At 42.7% G+C, this 19,853-nt stretch overlaps 1 protein-coding gene across 1 annotated transcript; it reads right to left on the reverse strand.

Moving 5' to 3' along the window:
• Nucleotides 1–619: 619 nt before the first annotated feature.
• Nucleotides 620–19,384, reverse strand: cdh15 (cadherin 15, type 1, M-cadherin (myotubule)). Its single transcript, XM_088991357.1, has 14 exons — nt 19,168–19,384; nt 9,866–10,018; nt 9,597–9,752; nt 8,605–8,749; nt 8,346–8,527; nt 8,153–8,281; nt 7,847–8,029; nt 7,438–7,682; nt 6,691–6,827; nt 6,347–6,577; nt 6,009–6,248; nt 5,787–5,935; nt 5,064–5,243; nt 620–3,007 (listed from the first exon to the last, which is right to left on the reverse strand). The coding sequence occupies exons 1-14, from the start codon at nt 19,228–19,230 to the stop codon at nt 2,807–2,809; spliced, it is 2,394 nt and encodes a 797-aa protein (XP_088847483.1). The 5' UTR covers nt 19,231–19,384; the 3' UTR covers nt 620–2,806.
• Nucleotides 19,385–19,853: the final 469 nt, after the last annotated feature.

Below are 19,853 nucleotides of genomic sequence, written 5' to 3' on the forward strand. Positions count from 1 at the left end.
TTTTCTCATGTTCCTTCTTTCTGATGTTTCCATCACTCGGGACCGCTACATCCACGACAACGGCTTTCCTTTGCCTTTTATCTATGACCACGATATCTGGTTGGTTGGCCATCACCATCTTGTCAGTCTGTATCTGGAAGTCCCACAGGATCTTTGCTCGGTCATTCTCTACTACCTTGGGAGGTGTTTCCCATTTTGACCTTGGGTTTCCAGTCCATACTCCGCACAGATGTTTCGGTAGACTATGCCAGCCACCTGATGGCGCTCCATGTAGACCATCCCTGCCAGCATCTTACACCCTGCAGTTATGTGTTGGATTGTCTCAGGTGTCTCTTTGCACAACCTACACATTGGGTCTTGCCTGGTGTAGTATATCCGTGCCTCTATGGCTCTGGTGTTCAGGGCCTGCTCTTGAGCAGCCAGGATGAGTGCCTCTGTGCTGTCCTTGAGGCCAGCCCTCTCTAGCCACTGATAGGACTTCTTGGGATCAGCCACTTCAATTATGGTTCGGTGGTACATCCCGTATAGAGGCTTTTCCTCCCATGATTGCCCCTCTTCCAGCACCTCATCAATATTTAGTGTCAATGGTGGAACACATGCTGGAATAAAACAAACATGCCAAACAACGACAATTTATCAAATAAATTCATAACAATCCATAATAATAATAAAAAAAAGAAGTACAGTAAATCCGATACATCATAGACTAAACATTTCAACATGTTCGACTCCTGCATGTTTTTTACCTTGTCAAGTTCTCTTGAACTGTGTACTTGACTCCAATTCTTCCCAAGCAAATTGTGATGTCACACACTCTGTCCGGTAAGGCACACAGCGATGAATAATATATCATCCTTTTCCAGTGAAACCCTTAAAAAAGGCACGCCGTGTTTTGCTCACCGCTGTTGAATCATTCGACACTTCCCCTTTCAAAGGACAACCGAAACCTCCCGACAAAGTTGCGTCCATAATTTGTCAAATGACTTCAAATAATTTCTAGTGAACGCATTTGACAAAGATTCCAGCGCATATAGCTAGATTTGACCTTTTAAAGGACAACTGACACCTTTTTTTTGTGTGTGTGAGAGAGAGAGAGAGAGAGAGAGAGAGAGAGAGAGACGAACTAGAAAGGGAGAGCATTTATGTGGCGCACAATGTGTGACGCGATAGGATGTGACTTAATGTAAATGCGACATCATTTAAGGGAAGGCAGGATATGACATATCAGGAAGTCCAAAATGTAAACAAAGGTTAAAGAGCGATGTTTAGAGATGTTTGTCTTGCGAATTACCCCAACAGTCCTGCCCACAGTTCGTGACGTCACGCCAAGACAATGGCTTCAGATTGGGAGATGATGCTTTCTTGTTACTCGTCCAGTTATGAATATGATTCAAATAGTTCTGAAGAGGAAAGCATAAATGTTTGCAATCGCTTAAAGAAGTTCTTCTGGGTCATTTTGAGGCGTCAGGACGGATAAGTAGCATCTCAGAAAATGCAGAAGATGGCGCCCAAGCTCCATTGGAAATGGGATGATTTGTCTGCTGGGAATTTGTGTCAACTCGTATCAAATAGTAGTCTTGGTGCAACACACAACGATTCACCATCGCATTATTTATGTGTTTTCCTTCTAATTTCGCCATCAACACACATGAAGTTTTCAGAACAAACAAAGTACCCAAAATGCATTGTGTGTCGCTTTCTCGGTCAGGGGCATTCCCTCCGTCACCAATTCAAAAACAAGACTTCCGGTATATTCAGCGCGAGTCTTAAAACTTAAAATATAGCAATGTGATTTTACAAATTATGGACACAACTTGTCCGGAGGCATCGGTTGTCCTTTCAGACTTGCGCTGAATATTCAGGAAGTCTTGTTTTTGAGTTGATGATGAGCCCGTTAGTGACGTCACGGAGGGAATGCCCCTGACCGAGAAAGTGACACACAATGCATTTTGGGTACTTTTTTCGTCTGAAAACACAGTGTTGACGGCAAAATTAGAAGGAAAACGACATAAATAACGCCATGGTGAATTGTTGTGTTTCGCAGCCAAGGGCGGTAACACGCATAAAGAAGGTGTAAGTTGACACAAATTCCCAGGGGACAAATCCGCCCATTTCAAATGGAGCTTGTGCGCCATCTTGTGCATTTTCTGGGCGCTACGTGGGAGTCCAGACGGCTGGAATTGATATGGAAGGTCTTCGTGAATTGATTGCAAACATCAGAATCAGAATCATCTTTATTGCCAAGTATGTAGAACACACAAGGAATTTGTTTCCGGTAGAACACGCTGCACTAGTATCGTCGTCAAAAAAACTGCTAAGTGGCACTATACAGTTTCGCGTAGGATCGCAAACAACAAATGAAAATGACAAAACCAGGAACAATACCCTCTTCAGAACTCTTTGAATCATATTCATAACTGGATGAGTAACAAGAAAGCATCTTCTCCGAATCTGAACTCTCTGAAGCCATTGTTTTGGTTCTGGAGCAATGCATTTACGCATTAAGGTGGACGAGGCCATGAGTGACGTGCCGAGGTTGCATTGTTGTTAAGTCCAAGTCAAATTTGTGAAGGAGTATCCTGGCGTGATGTCACGAAAAAGGGGGCGGGACTTTCTGAATCTCCCCAGTTCCGAGCTCATTTTGTGGCAGTTTTGGGACACTTGAAGTCATTTTTATTGGTGTTTTGAATTTGACTAAAACTATGAGCCTGCGTGTTATGTCTATTTTAGATGCTATAAAACGTTTTTCTGATGTCAGAAAACAAAAAAAATGGTGTCGGTTGTCCTTTAAAGATCACTTCCCCACCTAACGTGGGTCATACATGTTGGCTAATTTCTGAAAGCGTGGTCCCCATTCCTTGAGGTAGTCATAGTCCTGGTCGTCATCCGAGCTGCCGGATGCGATGGAGCTGAGGCTGCCCGCCAGTGAGCCCTCTCCCTCAAAGTCGTAGATCAGGGCCGTGTCATACGGAGGCACGTTGGGGTCCTTATCGGCAGCTTGCAGACCCTTCGGACAAGAAAGGAAAACATGGCATTGGTCTCAAAATCACGGAGGTCATCCTGGTTGGCTTTTTGACACTGGATTGTGGTGTCATATAATAATAATAATAATGGGTTTTCTCCGGGTCCTCCGGTTTCCTCCCACATTCCAAAAACATGCATGGCAGGCAGATTGAACACTCTAAATTGTCCTTAGGTGTGAGTGTGAGTTTTTTTTTTCCAAGATGGCGCCTGAGTAGGCAGCCATCAGCAAGTGCTCTCACGAGCCTTGCTTTTTTGTTGTTTTTGTCTTGTTATTGTGTTTTCTTTTGTCACTTTATGTTGACTGTGCTGAGCGGTTGCGCCTTTCGGCAGCATGAATATGCCAGTGCTGTTTTTGAATGGGAGGAATGTCGGAGCCATTTGACTGCCATCGCTGGACAGCTCTGGGGCCATTGTGCTTTTTTGCGCTTGTAATGGCCAGCATCTTCACAGCCCCGCTTTGTTCAGCGGAAAGGTCAGTGCTGTTGGACAGTCTGCGGTTGGATGGATGCATGGCTTGAGGAGCCCGCGATAAGAAGAAAGAAGTGTCAGCGCAGAGCGCCGATGCGTATGTGGAACTGTCGCGGCTTGGAATTGAAGCGGATTTATGTGGGACAGGAGATGTGAGACAATGTATTTTCGCCAATGGATGCTACAGCTTCGTGTTTGCTTTCAACATTTAGCTTGTAGTAGACGTACAAATTCCACCATGACGTCTCTGATCCACTGCTGACATGGATGCTTTGATCCTCTCTTCTTTCAACTAGAATTGCTTCATGTCATCACAAAGAGGGTACAGCAAATCCTGAAGAATGAATGACTCTGTGTCTTTGTGTTGTCATATTTGTTATGTTTTCAATTTTTTTTTCCCAGGATGGCGGCACGTGAACACGCAGCGGCTCCCCTCTCCCGGCAAATTGCCGTTTTCATGTTTATTATATTTGTTAAAGTAATTATAAGTGCCTTGCATGCTGGGTCCGAGAGGACAGTAATTTCATCTGTGCTGTATGTCATGCATATTAGCATATTTAACAATAAAGCTGACTTTGACTTTGACTTGACTTGTTTGTCTCTGTGTGCCCTGTGATTGGCTGGCAACCAATTAAATTTGTTCCCCGCCTCGTGCCCGAAGACAGCTGGGATAGACTCCAGCACCCCGAGTGAGGAATAAGCGGTACGGAAAATGGATGGATCTCTCTCTCTTTCTCTTCCTGTCTCCTCCTCGGCCGACCTCCCACAATGTCTCCGCTGTCTTCAAGATTAAACTAACTTTCTGTCCAACACGTGGCTTCCTGCTGATTTAACCATCCTCCACCCATTAATAATAATAATAATAATAATAATAATAATGATAATAACAATACATTGCATTTTTAAGCACCTTTCAAAACTCTCAAGGTCACTTTACAGTCACAGGATAAGTTTTTTTTCTGTGGGTGAGCGTTCACTCAACCAGGAATAACTCAGATAGAAAGCTAGGCAGATAATAGCTAGCTAGCCAGCCAATAGCTAGATAGCCAGCCAACAGCTAGTCAGCCAGCTAATAGCAAAAAAATAAAAATATGACACCATAAAGACAGAGACAGTCCTTCAATCTTAAGTATTTTCTGCAGCCTCTTTGAAGCAGTTCTAGATGAAACAGGAAAGGATCAAAGCATCCTTTTCACCAGTGGATCAGGGACGTCATGGTGAAATTTGCACGTCTGCTACAAGCTAAATGTTGAAAGTAAACACGAAGCTGTAAACACGAAGCTGTAGTATCCATTGATGATGATGATGACGTTTCACATCTCCTGTCCCACTTAAATCCGCTTCAATTCCAAGCCGCGACACGTCCAAATACATTTTCAGGAAAGTCCACTTTCATCTCTGTTATAAGAAATGTTGAAAATGTGTTGAACGGTCCATCCGTGATGCGACCCGCGATGATGTAATATAAATAAGAGCTAGCTTGCTAACTGGCTCTTAGGTAGCTTGCCAACTATGTTTATTCTTTTCCCACATTCATCTGCAGACTTCTCGGATACGCCAAGGCATCTTACATTGTTGATGTAGTCCTCGATATCAGTGGGATCTGCCGGGGGTCTCCGAGGGTAGGCGGGCGACGGCAGGTTATGCGGCGCATCCTTTCTGACGGGCTGCTTGCCCTGAACTCCAGCCAACGGGATAGGGGTCAAAGGTGCGTCCAAAGGACTCCACAGTAGGTCGATGTTAAAGGCATTCTGTGGGGTTAAGGGGGGTGTCATTACTTTTTACTTTAAATTTGAAAACTTGTTATTTATTAACTCATTCATTGCCAGACAATGTGCAGCGTGAATGATGGCTAACTAAATAATAATAATAATAATAATAATAATAATAATAATAATAATAATAATAATAATAATAATAATATGATAATAATAATACATTTGATTTATAAGCGCCTTTCAAAACTCTCAGGGTCACTTTACAGTCACAGGATAAGTTTTTCTGTGGGTGAGCAGCGGCAGCCATACGCCCCAGCGTTCACTCAACCCGGAAGTAACTCAAATAGATAGAAAGCTAGCCAGTTCGCGAATAGATAGCTGATAGCTAGCTAGATAGCCAGCCAGCCAGATACTTTTATAGGTAATTGATAGCTAGCTCGTCAGCTAGATAGCAAATAGATAGTTAGCTATATAGCTAGAGAGATAGCTAGATAGCTTGCGCGGAACCCTGTTACTAAAGGAAATTGTTACTCCAAAGTGGCTAGCGGTAAAACATTTTTGACTACCTTGACTTACCTCATCTTCCTCACCCCCTCCCTGCTCGTTATAGTTGAGCACATTGTCCCGGATGTCGTCCTCTGAATCTGCCACGAGCAGACCGGTTCCTTTCTTGATACCATGGCGTCTCCCACAAGAAGTCACCACCGCGGCGAAAAGGAGTAGTACTGTAAAATAAAAATAAAAATACATTCTTGTATTCTCAGGATATGACCCTGACAGGGTCAAAGGGTCACTTACGCAAAAAGAGGCCAACACTGGCCATGATGATGATCAACGCAATGAAGCTGATGCTCATCCCGGAGGCGAAAACCGCCCCCGTTTCAGATTTACAATCTCCGAAGGAGTCACAGAGACACACCGTGATGTTGATCTGAGCGTAAGAACTAAGTATCGGCTTTCCAGAGTCGGACACCAACAGCGTGACGACATATTCGCCCTCCTCCGGGTCAACAAGGGGCTGCAGTTTGGCGTGCGTGTCTGAAGTCAAAAAAGATTTAGGAAGGTAAACGTGGCTTGAATTAGTCACGCACATGCTCCAGTCTGTCTGCATTTTTTTTTCTCATTACAAGCCTGACCGTTGACTTTATGGACAGTCCAGTTGGCGGACACGTCATCGGCCATTTCGAAAAGGAACGGCGCGGCGTGCGGAGCAAGGTCGTTATCTTCGGCGGTCAGCAGCAATCCGGAAAGGGGTCTTTGCGCATCCCTGCACAGGGTTACCCTCCGTGGAAGGAGATTTGGGGGAAAGTCGTTGGTCTCCTTCAAGGTGATGATCACGTTGGTAGTGGTCGATACGCCGCCAACGTCTGTCAGGGTCAAGAGGGACCGTCAACTGATGCAACGGAACCAAGTTCGGATTGCGTGTGCGTCGATTTTAGTGAGGTGTTTGAAACCTAAAGAACGGGGCGAATGTTCTGACCTGTAACCTTGACAACGGCGAGGTAGATGTTGTTTTTAACGTGTCGCGATCGCATGTTGAAGGTTCTCTTTGCAGTTATCTCCCCCGTGTGTCTGTTAATGTCCAGCCACCTCTCGGGATCTCGGCTGATCTCATACCTTCACCGCAAAATACAATACAATACAATACATATTGTTTAATCTTGCGCTTTAACAACAGCTGACTCTGGAACACAGCGCTTAACACATGGACAGGTATCATATACAGGAAATAAAGCACTCACTCATAGGAGAAAGCACCAGGGAGTAAAACTAAGATCAATTCAGAATCATCAGTCATATGCCAAAGAGTGTAAGTTAATCTTAAAGAGGCGGGTTTTACAAATGGGCAACAAGGAGGCTTGCCGAACGTTCCGTGGCAGGTCCTTCCACAGAGTGGGAAGAGAACAGGTTAGATCCCCTCTGAGCCTCCGTTTAAGTTTTGGCACATCTATTATTGTCTGCTCAGAAGACCTAGGGTGTCGGGAAGGTGTGGAGGGGTGGATGAGCTCGGAGAGGTGAGGCCATTTAAAGATTTGAAAACAAATAAAATCTTGAAAAGAACTGTAAAATGTATATGTATAGTTATATGCTCCTTCCTACGAGTACCAGTCAAGAGGGGAGCAGGAGCAATCTGGACCAGCTGGAGACGCTTCATGGAGGATTGGCAAAAGAACCGACGAAGGATTTTCAGGGTAAGGAAAGAATGGAATGAGAAACCTCATCATACCTTAGGTCGGATTTATCGGGGTCGAATGCGATGTTGCTTTTCAGGAGAGTCCCCGGAGCTACAGATTCGGGTACGACAATCCGTATGGGGTCTTCCCTGAAAAGCGGCGCTTCATTCTCGTTGATGACCGTCACCACTACAATAGCGCTACTGACTGGCAAGTTCGGAGCCTTGTCGCTCAGCGGATTGATGTTCTCCACTGTCAGGAACAGAATATGCTCATTCTGTGCCTCATAATCCAGGGGCTACAAGGCAAAGAAGAAAATGGAACATAGAATCAATTCATTTCTATATTTTTTGTCTTTATTTAAAATGACATTTTTGTCATAATATCTGATGTCGGAGAAAAGCATTGCCCTACGTGTCCACCCAGAAGTCCCGAATACACTTATTTTTGCTTCGAGCTTACCTTGGCCACCCTCAGAATACCCTGGTTGGTGACACTGTCCGTTGTGATGGCAAAGTTTCTGTATGGGTCGTTGGAGATGAAATATTTGGCTTCCCAGTTTGCTGTTCCCCGATCATCAAGGTCCGTCACATTGACACGACCAATTTCATAGTTCATTCGGTTCTCCAAGGCTTTGATGCTGTACTGGATGGGCCAGATCGACAGAATGTAGCTTTTGAATGCAAGTACTGTTCCGCTTGAATCATTTACCGGTTGTCCTCGTGCTACCCGGGACATATATGCGGTCTTCTTTTTAAGGGGGCTCACCGAAGTAGGGTGGAACTCCGGTGCATGATTGTTGATATCAGACACGTGGATGATGGCCACGCCTTCGCCTGTCAGACCCATGCCACTCATATCAGCAACTTGCAACATAAGCCTGAAGGTCTTCACCACCTGAGGGAGACAATACCATAGTAAAACTGCCAGGAAAACAGTTACGGTCTTGATGGCGTCTTACCTCTCGGTCAAGTCCTACATCTCTTGAGTAGATGGTTCCCGTTTCGTTGTTGATGCCGAACATGGTTTTGGTAACGGCATTGGACGGGAAGCTCTCTTGGCCAATAATGGAGTAGCTTAGAAAAGCATTTTCTGTCATTGGGTCGTCTGCATCGGTGGCTGACACCGACATGACCGACGTTCCTGTTGAAAGCAGTTTTTAGACGGTGAGTCAATGTGACTTTGCTCGAATTTTGTGCAGCTTGGTAAAGTGGATTTACCTGGAACTGAGAACTCAGAGACGGTAGCGGTGAATTGTTTTTGGGTAAAGACAGGTCTGTTGTCATTCTGGTCCAGTACTACAATTTCGATGGTGGTTGGGTTTTCCAGTCTTTCGCCACTGGTCGAGAGCGCAAAGGCTTTTAACTACACATAGAAAGAAATAAACAAGCATTATTTCATTGGTCTTATTTTTTTTCTTATGGACGACCAGTCTCACACCTATGCTTTATGCAGCTAACTGTTCAACAAGGAGCTCGAGGCTATTCCTAGTGTGTCTATATCATCACAAATCAAATAGGAGGAAATATGCGAAGGATGTCTGGTCAGAAGTCATGGGTTACATCACAGACATCTTGTCTGAAACTATGTGTAGTGGCTCCCTTGATGACCGTAAAGTCCTTCAAAAATTGACCTATGGCAGTCACGCCTGAGACGCATTTGCTTTGAGGGAACGTAGCATGACTCATGGAGTGTACGCGTGTGAATCCTACTGCCAAAGTAGAATCTATTTATCTATCTCTAATCTGTCTATGTCCGTTCGTCTGCCCACCCATCCATCCATCCATCCTAAAATATGTGAATCTAACTGGCAATATATGTAGCTAAGGAGCTAGCAAGCAATGTATGTCGCTAGCTAACTGGATGACCCCCACCCCTCTCTATCTGTCTGTCTGTGTCCGTCCGTACATCCATCATCCATCTTTCCTAAAATATTTGAATCTAACTGGCAATATATGTAGCTAAGGAGCTAGCAAGCAATGTATATTGCTAGCTAACCGGATGATCTCTCTCTCTCTCTCTCTCTCTCTCTCTCTCTCTCTCTCTCTCTCTCTCTCTCTCTCTCTCTCTCTCTCTCTCTCTCTCTCTCTCTCTCTCTCTCTCTCTCTCTCTCTCTCTCACTCTCATACACACATTTAGTTAGTTAGTTAGTTAGTTAGTTAGTTAGTTAGTTAGTTAGTTACATGTGTCACGGCTATAAAAATGTCCTCACCGTGAAGCTGCTGTACTTCTCCCTGTCAAGTGGACGCTTGCTTCTGATGATTCCCGTTTTATCATCGATCTCAAATAAATTTTTGGGTGGTTGATCCACACCAGGACCTTCTAATTTATAAATCACGTCGCCCGTGAAGATTTTGTCCGACTTAATCTGTTTGGGGACAGGAGATGCTGTTAGTTTTTACGATTTGGGGTTGGGCAAGCAATGAGTTTGAATGGGACATGTTGAAGATATTCTACTTTGTTTTTAAAGTGACTCATTACCTGGACCAAATTTTCTGGGACCTGCTTACTGTTTTCCAGAACTCTGATGGGAGGGATGATCCAATCTCTCTTGACCCTGACCGTCAATCCTTCGCTTTGTCTCCTCCATGGGTAAACCTCCTGAATCCGTGTGCGATGTTCAGCGTTCAACACCTAAACAAAAAAGCTTGCTTTTAGCCTGAACATTGCCACAAACTTTACCATAATAATAATAATAATAATAATACATTTCATTTATAAGCGCCTTTCAAAACTCTCAAGGTCACTTTACAGTCACAGGATCCATTTTTCTGTGGGTCAGCAGCGGCAGCCACATGCACCAGTGTTCACTCAACTCGGAAGTAACTCAAATAGATAGAAAGCTAGCTAGCTAGCTAACAGATAGCAAATAGATAGCCAATGCATAGCCAGCCAGGAAGCCAGCTAGATAGCTAATAGCTAGCGACTAGATAGCTGATACCTAGCAAATAGATAGCGAATACTTAGTGAATCGATAGCTATGATTACATTGTATCTTCTTCTTTTCCTTTGGGCTTTTCCCTTCAAGGGGTCGCCACAGCAAATCAGTGGCCTCCATCTTTAGATGTTTGATCCGCATGTTTGTTTTGGCCAAGCTTTTACGTCGGATGCCCTTCCTGACACAACCCGCTGTATTTATCCGGGCTTGGGACCGGCACAAGAAGACATATGTCCCTTTGTGGCTACAGAACAAGCAACTCGCTCAGTAATCCAAATAAATAATGACATTATTCATTGTGCTCGTAAAAAAGGAAAAGATTCAATTAGCCCCTGCGCATGTAAATAAAAATAAATGTACAAATCGAAATGAATGAACAAACCCAAATAAATAAATAAATAAATACATACATGATTAAATTTTCCCCTGTGCCTGTAAATAAATAACTACAAAAACACAGAAATAAACAACAAATAAATAGATGAATAAATGAATGAATTAATAAATAAACACATAATCCAAATAATTTATGACATTATTCCTTGTGCTTGTAAAAAATGAAAATATGAAACTATCCCCTGCGCCTGTAAATAAAGAAATAAAAATAAATGAACAAATCGATAAATAAATGAATGAACAAACAAATCCGTGTGTGCTGTTCAGCGTTCAAAACCTCAACAAAAAAGCTTGCTTTTAGCCTGAACATTGCCACAAACTTTACCGTGTTGGGTGAGGAGCAGAAAGAAGTGTTTCGGGTTTGGTTTACTAATCCCCAACTTTGTCAGCATCCTTTGAACTGACCAGAACCTTCATTTCGGGATCAGGAAATGCCTTTGGTTCACTACATAGCTATTCACACAAAATACATCTCCTTCCCACACATTAACAGCTGTCCACTCCACTGCGGAATTAGATCCTGTTCTTTCTCCGCCACATTCCCACTTCACACATTCCCTCCCTCCCTCTCCCTCTCCCTCTCTCTCACACTCACACAAAACACACACACACACACACACACACACACACACACACACACACACACACACACACACACACACACACACACACACACACACACACACACACACACACACACACACACACACACACACACACACACACACACACACTCCCCTTTATGCTCAGCTCGGCACCTGACTGGGAGTTTAGGGGGTCACCTTACGAATGGACTTCGCAGTGGGAATTGGTGAGACACACTCACACATAGTGTTTTTCATGCACGTGGAGACGGCCTCAAGTGACTCGACGCAAAATAGCCACCCACGCGCGATCATCTATTCACATTTCCGCAAGTTGTTTCGCTCGTTGGGTCTCTGTGGGGGAAATCACTGGAGTCCACGTTGCTCGCCATATGTTGAAGCGCTCAAACGGGCCTCTTCGCAGTCAACTCATTTGTAAAGAAAGTCGAGGCCGACTTCCTCTTTCTGTGCAACGTATGTATGTATGTATGTATGTATGTATGTATGTATGTATGTATGTATGTATGTAGGTACGTATGTATGTATGTATGCATGCATGTATGTATGTATTTATTCATTTACTGTTTTAGTTTATTTGTTTATTTACCAATTTGTTTACTTTTATATGTATTTATTTACTTCAGGATTTATTTATTCATTTATTAATTATTCTATCTATCCATTCGTGTACATACCTATTTGTTTCGTTATTTTTTTACGGATTTATTTCTTTTTATTCATTTATTTATTTATGTACTTGGTCATTTATTTATTTATTTATTTATTTATTTATTTATTTATTTATTTATTTAGTGATGCATTTATGTATTCATGTATTTATTTATCTATTATGTATTTATGTATTTATTTATTCATTTACTGTTTTAGTTTATTTATTCCCCAATTTGTTTACTTTTATATGTATTTATTTACTTATGGATTTATTCATTCATTCATTCGTTTATTTTTCTAGCTATCTATTCATATACGTACCTGTATTTATTTGTTTCGTTATTACGTATTTATTTTTATTTATGTACTTCGTCCATCCGTCCGTCTTTTTGTCTGTCTGTCTATTTATTTGTTCATTTGTTTGTTTTCGTTTGTCTAATTGCTATTTCTAAGATTTGACGGAGAGGAATGACGGCGGAGGTTGCAGACAGCGTCGGAGGGGGTGAGAAGGGGTGCACACTAATCTCAGACTCCTGCGTCCTCTCCGTCGTGTCTATTCGTAGCCATCATCATGACACGCTCCGAGAGAGCATGTTTCCACATACATTCCTCCAGTGCTTTAGCATCAACACAAATTCATCCCGGGCACCATCTGTGTCCAGCTACGCTTGTTTAATCCTTCAAGCCTCCTGTGACACGGACGGCGTGCCTTCTTTATTGTTATTTCAGTCACAACGTGCCTTACGTGTGATTCATGGGCTTTTTGGGCCCAACGCCATAGAGAAATTTTCACGCTGGGAGATAAATGCAGGCTCACAGACAGAATCTGGAAGAGTCATATGTTATTTGACGTTTACGTTGGAGTTCCCTAGACCTTTACGATGCAATGGTATCCCATATTAGACTTTTATTATTTCAAAACTCTCAAGGTCACTCCACAGTCACAGGATCAGTTTTTCTGTGGGTGAGCAGCGACAGACACACGCGTCAGCGTTCACTCAACCCGCAAGTAACTCAAAAAGATAGAAAGTTTGCTAGCTTGCTAGCTAATAGAATGCTAGATAACTAATAGCTATCTAGCTAACTAGATAGCTAATATGTTTCCTGACTTAAATAGCCAGCTAGCTTGCTATATTGCTAATAGATAGCTCTCTAGCTAGCTCGGTAGCTTGCTAGCTAGATAGCTAATATGTTTCCTGACTTGAAGATTGTATCGGTAAATTAACTTTATTATTTGTATTTCTTATTTTTATTTATAATTATAATATTTAATGTATTTTTATAACTTTAAAATTTATTATCATTATTATTATTACACTGAGACCTCGGTTTACGAACCCCTTGGCTGACGAACTTTTCGGCTTACGAACGTTACATTTATGAAAATTTTACCTCGGCAGACGAACTATTTTTCGGGATACACACGGAGCTGCCACAATGAGTGATGTGTCGTTCGCGAACGAGCCTGTTCTCCTAACATGAAAATGGTGGCCACCGTTTTTGTCCTCAATTCCCCGCCCCCAGTCTTCGGTTAAAGCCACGTGATTGGTCAAGAACGCAGCAGTGGGGGATGGGGTCACAGACAGATAGAGAGTGAGGCCGTTCTCCTAAAAAACACAATGGCGTCTTCGGTTAAAGCCACGTGATTGGTCAAGAACCCAGCAGTGTGTGTGTGGGAGGGGGGGGGGGGGGTTAAACATTAAAGAGACAGGCAGACAGAGAGAGTGTGAGAAAACATTCACACACACGAAAGGTAGATGACAGAGCTTGAAACAAAAAAACAAAAGTGTGAGAATAGTGTAGAACACTTGTTCAGGCTCCACAAATAACCCGCACAAGTCATCTGTACACTTGATACAAAAAGCGATCAACCCAGCTAAACAGATCACAATTGATGAAGAACTAGATACAATCATCACAGAGAAAGCACCTACAAGGGATCATTCCTCAAGATGGTGAAAGAAGCCTATGTTCCTCATCAAGTGTTTAATGCTGAGGAAACCGGACACTCCATTCCATCAAGCCATTAATGACCAGCACAAAGGTAAATAAAATGTACCTGGAGAATGCTGGGAGCACGGTGAGGATCACGTTCTTCGATTTATCCAGTGCCTTCAACAACATCCAGCCAAATCTACTGGGGGACAAGCTGCGGCATGCCGGAGTCGACCATCACCTCACATTCTGGATTACAGATTACCTCACAAACAGGCCACAGTACGCGAGGGTAAAGAACAGTGAGTCGGACAGGCCTCTCTGCAGCACCGGAGCGCCGCAGACGACAGTCCTGGCTCAATTCCCGTTCACCCTCTACACCTCGGACTTCAACTACACCTTCAGAAGTTCTCTGACGACTCAGCTATTGTCGTCCTCATTACAGAGGGAGACGATAGGGAGTACAGGGGACTGACAAAGGACTTTGTGGACTGGTGCCAGCCTCTTCCTACTCAGGAAACGGAGGTCTTTTGGAGTTCAGGGGTCACTCCTAAAGACTTTCTATGAGTCTGTGGTGGCTTCAGCCATCCACTATGGAATTGTCTGCTGGTCAGGCAGCATCACCACCCGGGACAGGAAAAGACTGGCGCTTGACTTTCTGGAGGAAATGGGCAACAGACGGACGCTCGCTAAACTAAAAGCTATGATGGACAGCCCCTCCAACCTCCTCCTGCCCACCCTGACAGCACTGGGTAGCTCCTTCAGCCAGAGACTTACACCCGCGCTGCAAGAAGGAGAGGTACCGCCGCTTGTTCCTACCGACTGCTGTCAGGCGTTGCAATTCTCAATGATCACATGTGGGGAAAAAACTGGACACTTGTAAATATGGGTTAATGCAATATATCAATATGCATTTCTTGATACTTGCACTATGTAGTTTTTTTTATGAAACGGTTTTGCACATTTACATTTGCACAGTATACAGTTGACATTTTTATTTTGTTATGCTTAGAATATTTTGTTTTCTATCCTTTCAACCCCCCCCCCCCCCACCGCATCCCCTTTCAATTGCTGCTGTGGACTGCAAATGTCCCCATTGTGGGATGAATAAAGGTTTTCTGATTCTGAAAATGACTTTATTGTATAGTACAGTTTATTTCTTTAATCATAATACTATAGCACATTTATTATGCATAAAATAAGGTATACTTTGTGTAGTTTTAAGGCTTACAAAATTATAAAGTAGAAAATTATGTTTTATGGGGACATGGGAACGGATTATTCTCATTTTAATGGTTTCCTATGGGAAATTAATTTTCAGGATAAACACTTTTCGCCTTACACACACTGTCTGGGAACCAATTAAGTTCGTAAGCCAAGGTCCCACTGTATTATTATTATTATTATTATTATTATTATTATTATTATTACTACCCAGTTGGCTATCTGGCTAGCTACCCAGCTGGCTATCTAGCTCGCTACCAAGCTGGCAATCTAGCTTGCTACCCAGCTGGCATTCTATTTGCTCTCTATTAGCTATCTGGCTGGCTCACTAGCTATCTATCTATTCGCTATTCATTGACTTATAATAATACTAATAATAATAATAATAATATACATTTTAAGCGCCTTTCAAAGCTCTCAAGGACACTTTACAGTCACGGACAAGAATAAGTACAAAAAGTGAACGCTGGCACGTGTGGCTGCCGCTGCTCACCCACAGAAAAACTGATCCTGTGACTGTAAAGTGACCTCGAGAGTTTTGAAAGGCATTTAGAAATCAATTATATTATTATTATTAAGAATTGGTCTTTCATTGGCATCGTTGGTTTTTGAACTATCAATAAAGTTGAAACAAGTCCAAATTTCACTGTTTTCTATCCATTTTCTCACCTTTCATTTTCATTTTTTTCACTTTTGTTTTTTTTTTGTTTGTTTCAAGCTTTGTCATGTGCCTTTCCTGTGTCGTGTTATATTCTCGCAAATTTAACGTTCATAAGGCGAAAAGTTTGTTAGCTACAGCGTTCGTAAGCCGAGGTATCACTGTACTTGGCCAATAAAGATGATTGTGATTCTGCCCTGCACCAGATGAAAAAGTGGTCTGCTCTTTCACTCTGCTTTCTTGCCTCATCCATACTTGTCTTGTCCGAGAGGAACCAGCGTTTGTTGACGGCCATTTTGGATACCGTCCAGCCTCCGCCACCTCCCCCAATGTTTTTACCAGACGCGGATGCAGTCGCACCACAGGGTCACGTTACCAATTAGACGTTTGGTTGACGCCTGCGACGGGCTGAGTGATGAAATCACACACGCGCACACGCAAACTGTTTTAGAAGCTTTTCACAGGTACTTTTGATAGCCTTTGACCCTCGGCCTAAAGTCGTGATCACTTGTTTGAGGACGATATACCAGCTGCAATCACAATCCCCCTCCTAAGGGGGTGATTAACTCATTCACTGCCAGATATGCAAAAATATGTCCGCTCCAGTGCCAGGGGTTTCGTCATTGTCACTTGAATTCCAGGACCCACAGAATATTGCATTTTAGGACTACATAAATAATAATAATACATTACATTTGAAGCGCCTTTTCAAAGCTGTCAGGGACACTTTACAGTGACAGACATGCATAGGTACTCTAATAAATAAAATACAATCACAAAGAGAATACAAGAAATAAAATACAATTATAAATAGAAACAAGAGAGAGAGCTGCACAAAAAATGCAATTTTTAATACGGTGATACCTGGGCTTACGAACTTAATTTGTTCCCAGAAAGTGTGCGTAAGGTGAAAAGTGTGTATTCCAAACATTAATTTCCCATAGGAAACCATTAAAATGAGAATAATCTGTTCCCAGGTCCCTCATAAAACATAATTTCATATGCAAAGTCACATAAATTGGTCAGCATAACTTGTTTCCACGATGGAAAACGACAACTTGCACTTTTCGACACGTCTACCTTGCGGTTATTTCCAAAACGACCTCACAATTCAACAGCATTTTATTTGTATGTTTGGAATGCTCACCCCCCTCCCCCAACAGGGAGTAAAGTCTTTGACTGATTGTTTCCGATGAGTGAGACCTCCGTGCCAGCTGGCCGCCGCTAAACGCACGTATGATTTGTACCCGATTTCATGGTCCAGAAGCGATCCGCTCTTCTTTCCACAAGGGGATTACCTAGCCAGGCAAATGGCATCGCGTATGCATCTGGGAACAGCTGCGACCGCGGCCCGTTGCTCCCCAAACATCCACCAGCCGCTCTCCACACCCGCACGCTAAAAAACAGCCGGCCTCGGGAAAATGGAGTGAGTGCGTGTCGCAGCGCAACTGAAAGCGATCGACTAACAATCATAAAATACCAGAGACCGTTTGATTTTGCCGAGTTTAAAGGACAACTGACACCTCCCGACAAGTTGCGGCCATAATTTGTCAAATCACTTCAAATGTCTTCTACTAAGTGCATTTGACAAATATTACACCGCATTTAGCTGTATTTTACCTTTTAAGACTCGTGCTGAATATTCATGAAGTCTTGTTTTCGAGTTAATGACGACTTAACTGACATCAGAAAAACGTTTGATAGCATCTAAAATAGCCAAAACACGCAGGCTGATATTTTGAGTCAAATGCAAAACACCAATAAAATGACTCCAAGTGTCCCAAAATGCCACAAAATAAGCTCGGAACTGGGCCGATTCAGAAATTCCCGCCTCCTTGTTCGTGACATCACGCCAAGACGTCTTGCCTTGCTCCAGAATCAAAACAATGGCTTCAAATTCAGAGAAGATGCTTTCTTGTTACTCATCCAGTTAGAATATGATTCAAATAGTTCTGAAGAGGAAAGCATACATGTTTGCTATCGATTCAAGAAGTCTTTCCGGGTCATTTTTAGGCATCAGGACTCCAACGTAGCACCCAGAAAATGCACAAGATGGCGCTCCGTTGAAAATGGGCTGATTTGTCTCCTGGGAATTTGTGTCAACTAGTATCAAATAGTAGTCTTGGTGCAACACACAACGATTTACCATCGTGTTATTTATGTTTTTTCCTTCTGATTTCGCCATCAACACGGATCAACAAGAAGTTTTAAGACCAAACAACGTACCCAAAATGCATTGTGTGTTGCTTTCTCGGTCAGGGGCGTTCCAAATGTGACGTCACGTGGGGATCGTCATAAAGTCAAAAAAAAAAAAAAAAAAAAAAAGACTTCCTGAATATTCAGTGCGAGTCTTAAAAGGTAAAATCTAGCTACATGCGGTGGAATCTCAGAAGTAATTTGAAGTGATTTTACAAATTATGGACACAACTTGTCCGTAGGCGTCGGTTGTCCTTTAATTCTTTAATGTGATTTCACTTGCATCATGAATCACCGACGACACTACCGTAGAACTACAAACAAGGATAAAAATAGAGATATTATTTAGCTATCTAGCTAGCTATCTATTAGTTATCTATTAGCTAGCTAACTTTCTATCTCGAACGCTGGCTCGTGCTACTATCTATTCGCTATTTACCTAGCTAACCAGCTATTTGCTATCAAGCTATCTATTAGTTATCTATTAGCTAGCTAATTTTGGATTGGGTTTGCCTTTATTCGTCTCGCACTGAAGATATTTACATTTCACAGCAGCAAAGTGATGAAAGTTTTCTATCTATTTGAGTTATTCCGGGTTGAGTCAACGCTGGCTTGTGTTGCTATCTATTAGCTATCTACCTAGCTAGCTATTTGCTATCTATTAGCTATCTATCTATTAGTTATCTATCAGCTAGCTAATTTTCTATCAATTTGAGTTATTCCGGGTTGAGTCAACGCTGGCTTGTGTTGCTATCTATTAGCTATCTACCTAGCTAGCTATTTGCTATCTATTAGCTATCTATCTATTAGTTATCTATCAGCTAGCTAATTTTCTATCAATTTGAGTTATTCCGGATTGAGTCAACGCTGGCTCGTGTTGCTATCTATTAGCTATCTACCTAGCTATCTCTTTGCTATCTAGCTAGCTAGCTATTAGCTATCTATTAGTTAGCGAGATAGCTTTCTATCTATTTGAGTTACTTCCAGGTTGAGTGAACGCTGGCGCGTGTGGCTGCCGCTGCTCACCCACAGAAAAATTTACCCTGTGACTGTAAAGTGACCTGTTTTGAAAGGCGCTTTAAAAAATGTATTATTATTATTATTATTATTATTATCATCATTATTATTAAAATGGAAAAAACAAAGAGTATTTGAATCGAACGAAGAAGACGTATTTTACCTGACAAATGGCCACCGCGGCTAGCAAGCACGCCATCAACGTCCTCCTGGCCATTCTCTCCATCTGACTCCTCGCCGTTCAAACAGACTTCCTCCGACAACACTTTAACCGCGTCAAGCGCAAACACGCCGCCAGCTCTCAAACTTGCCTCTATTTCTCCGACTCTGACTTTAGAGCTCCTCCCTGTCCATAGGGTGGGGTTATGTCTTATGTCGCGGACGAAGGGGTTACAATTTCAGCAGTGGCCCCGATGTGGAACCCCCCCCCCCCCCCTTGAAGCACATGTGCCGTCACTCACAGTCTTGGCAGCTTGCAGGCAAGATGAAGAGAGAAGCAGGGGGCAGCTGTTGGTGCGCAGTCGACACAAGCGACTCAGCCGTTCAACTCGTTTTGGACGCCACAAAACAAAAGTGGGAGCACGAAATGAGAGTGTTGACGGCCAAGAAGGGTTATTTCCTCATTTCTTGAGTGATACTTTCCCAGAAAGTGTGTGGAAGGCGAAAAGTTCATCTGCCGAACACTTATTTGCCATAAGAAACCATTAAAAATGAGAATAATCCGTTCCCAGGAACCCATAAAACATCATTTTCGACTAAATAAGCCTTGAAACTACACAAAATAGTGATACCTCAGTTTACAAACTTAATTGGTTCCAAGAAAGTGTGTGTAAGGGGAAAGGTTCGTCC

This window comes from Hippocampus bargibanti, linkage group LG03 (genome assembly GCF_051943395.1).
Source record: "Hippocampus bargibanti isolate YZ-2025 linkage group LG03, ASM5194339v1, whole genome shotgun sequence".
NCBI lineage: Eukaryota > Metazoa > Chordata > Actinopteri > Syngnathiformes > Syngnathidae > Hippocampus > Hippocampus bargibanti.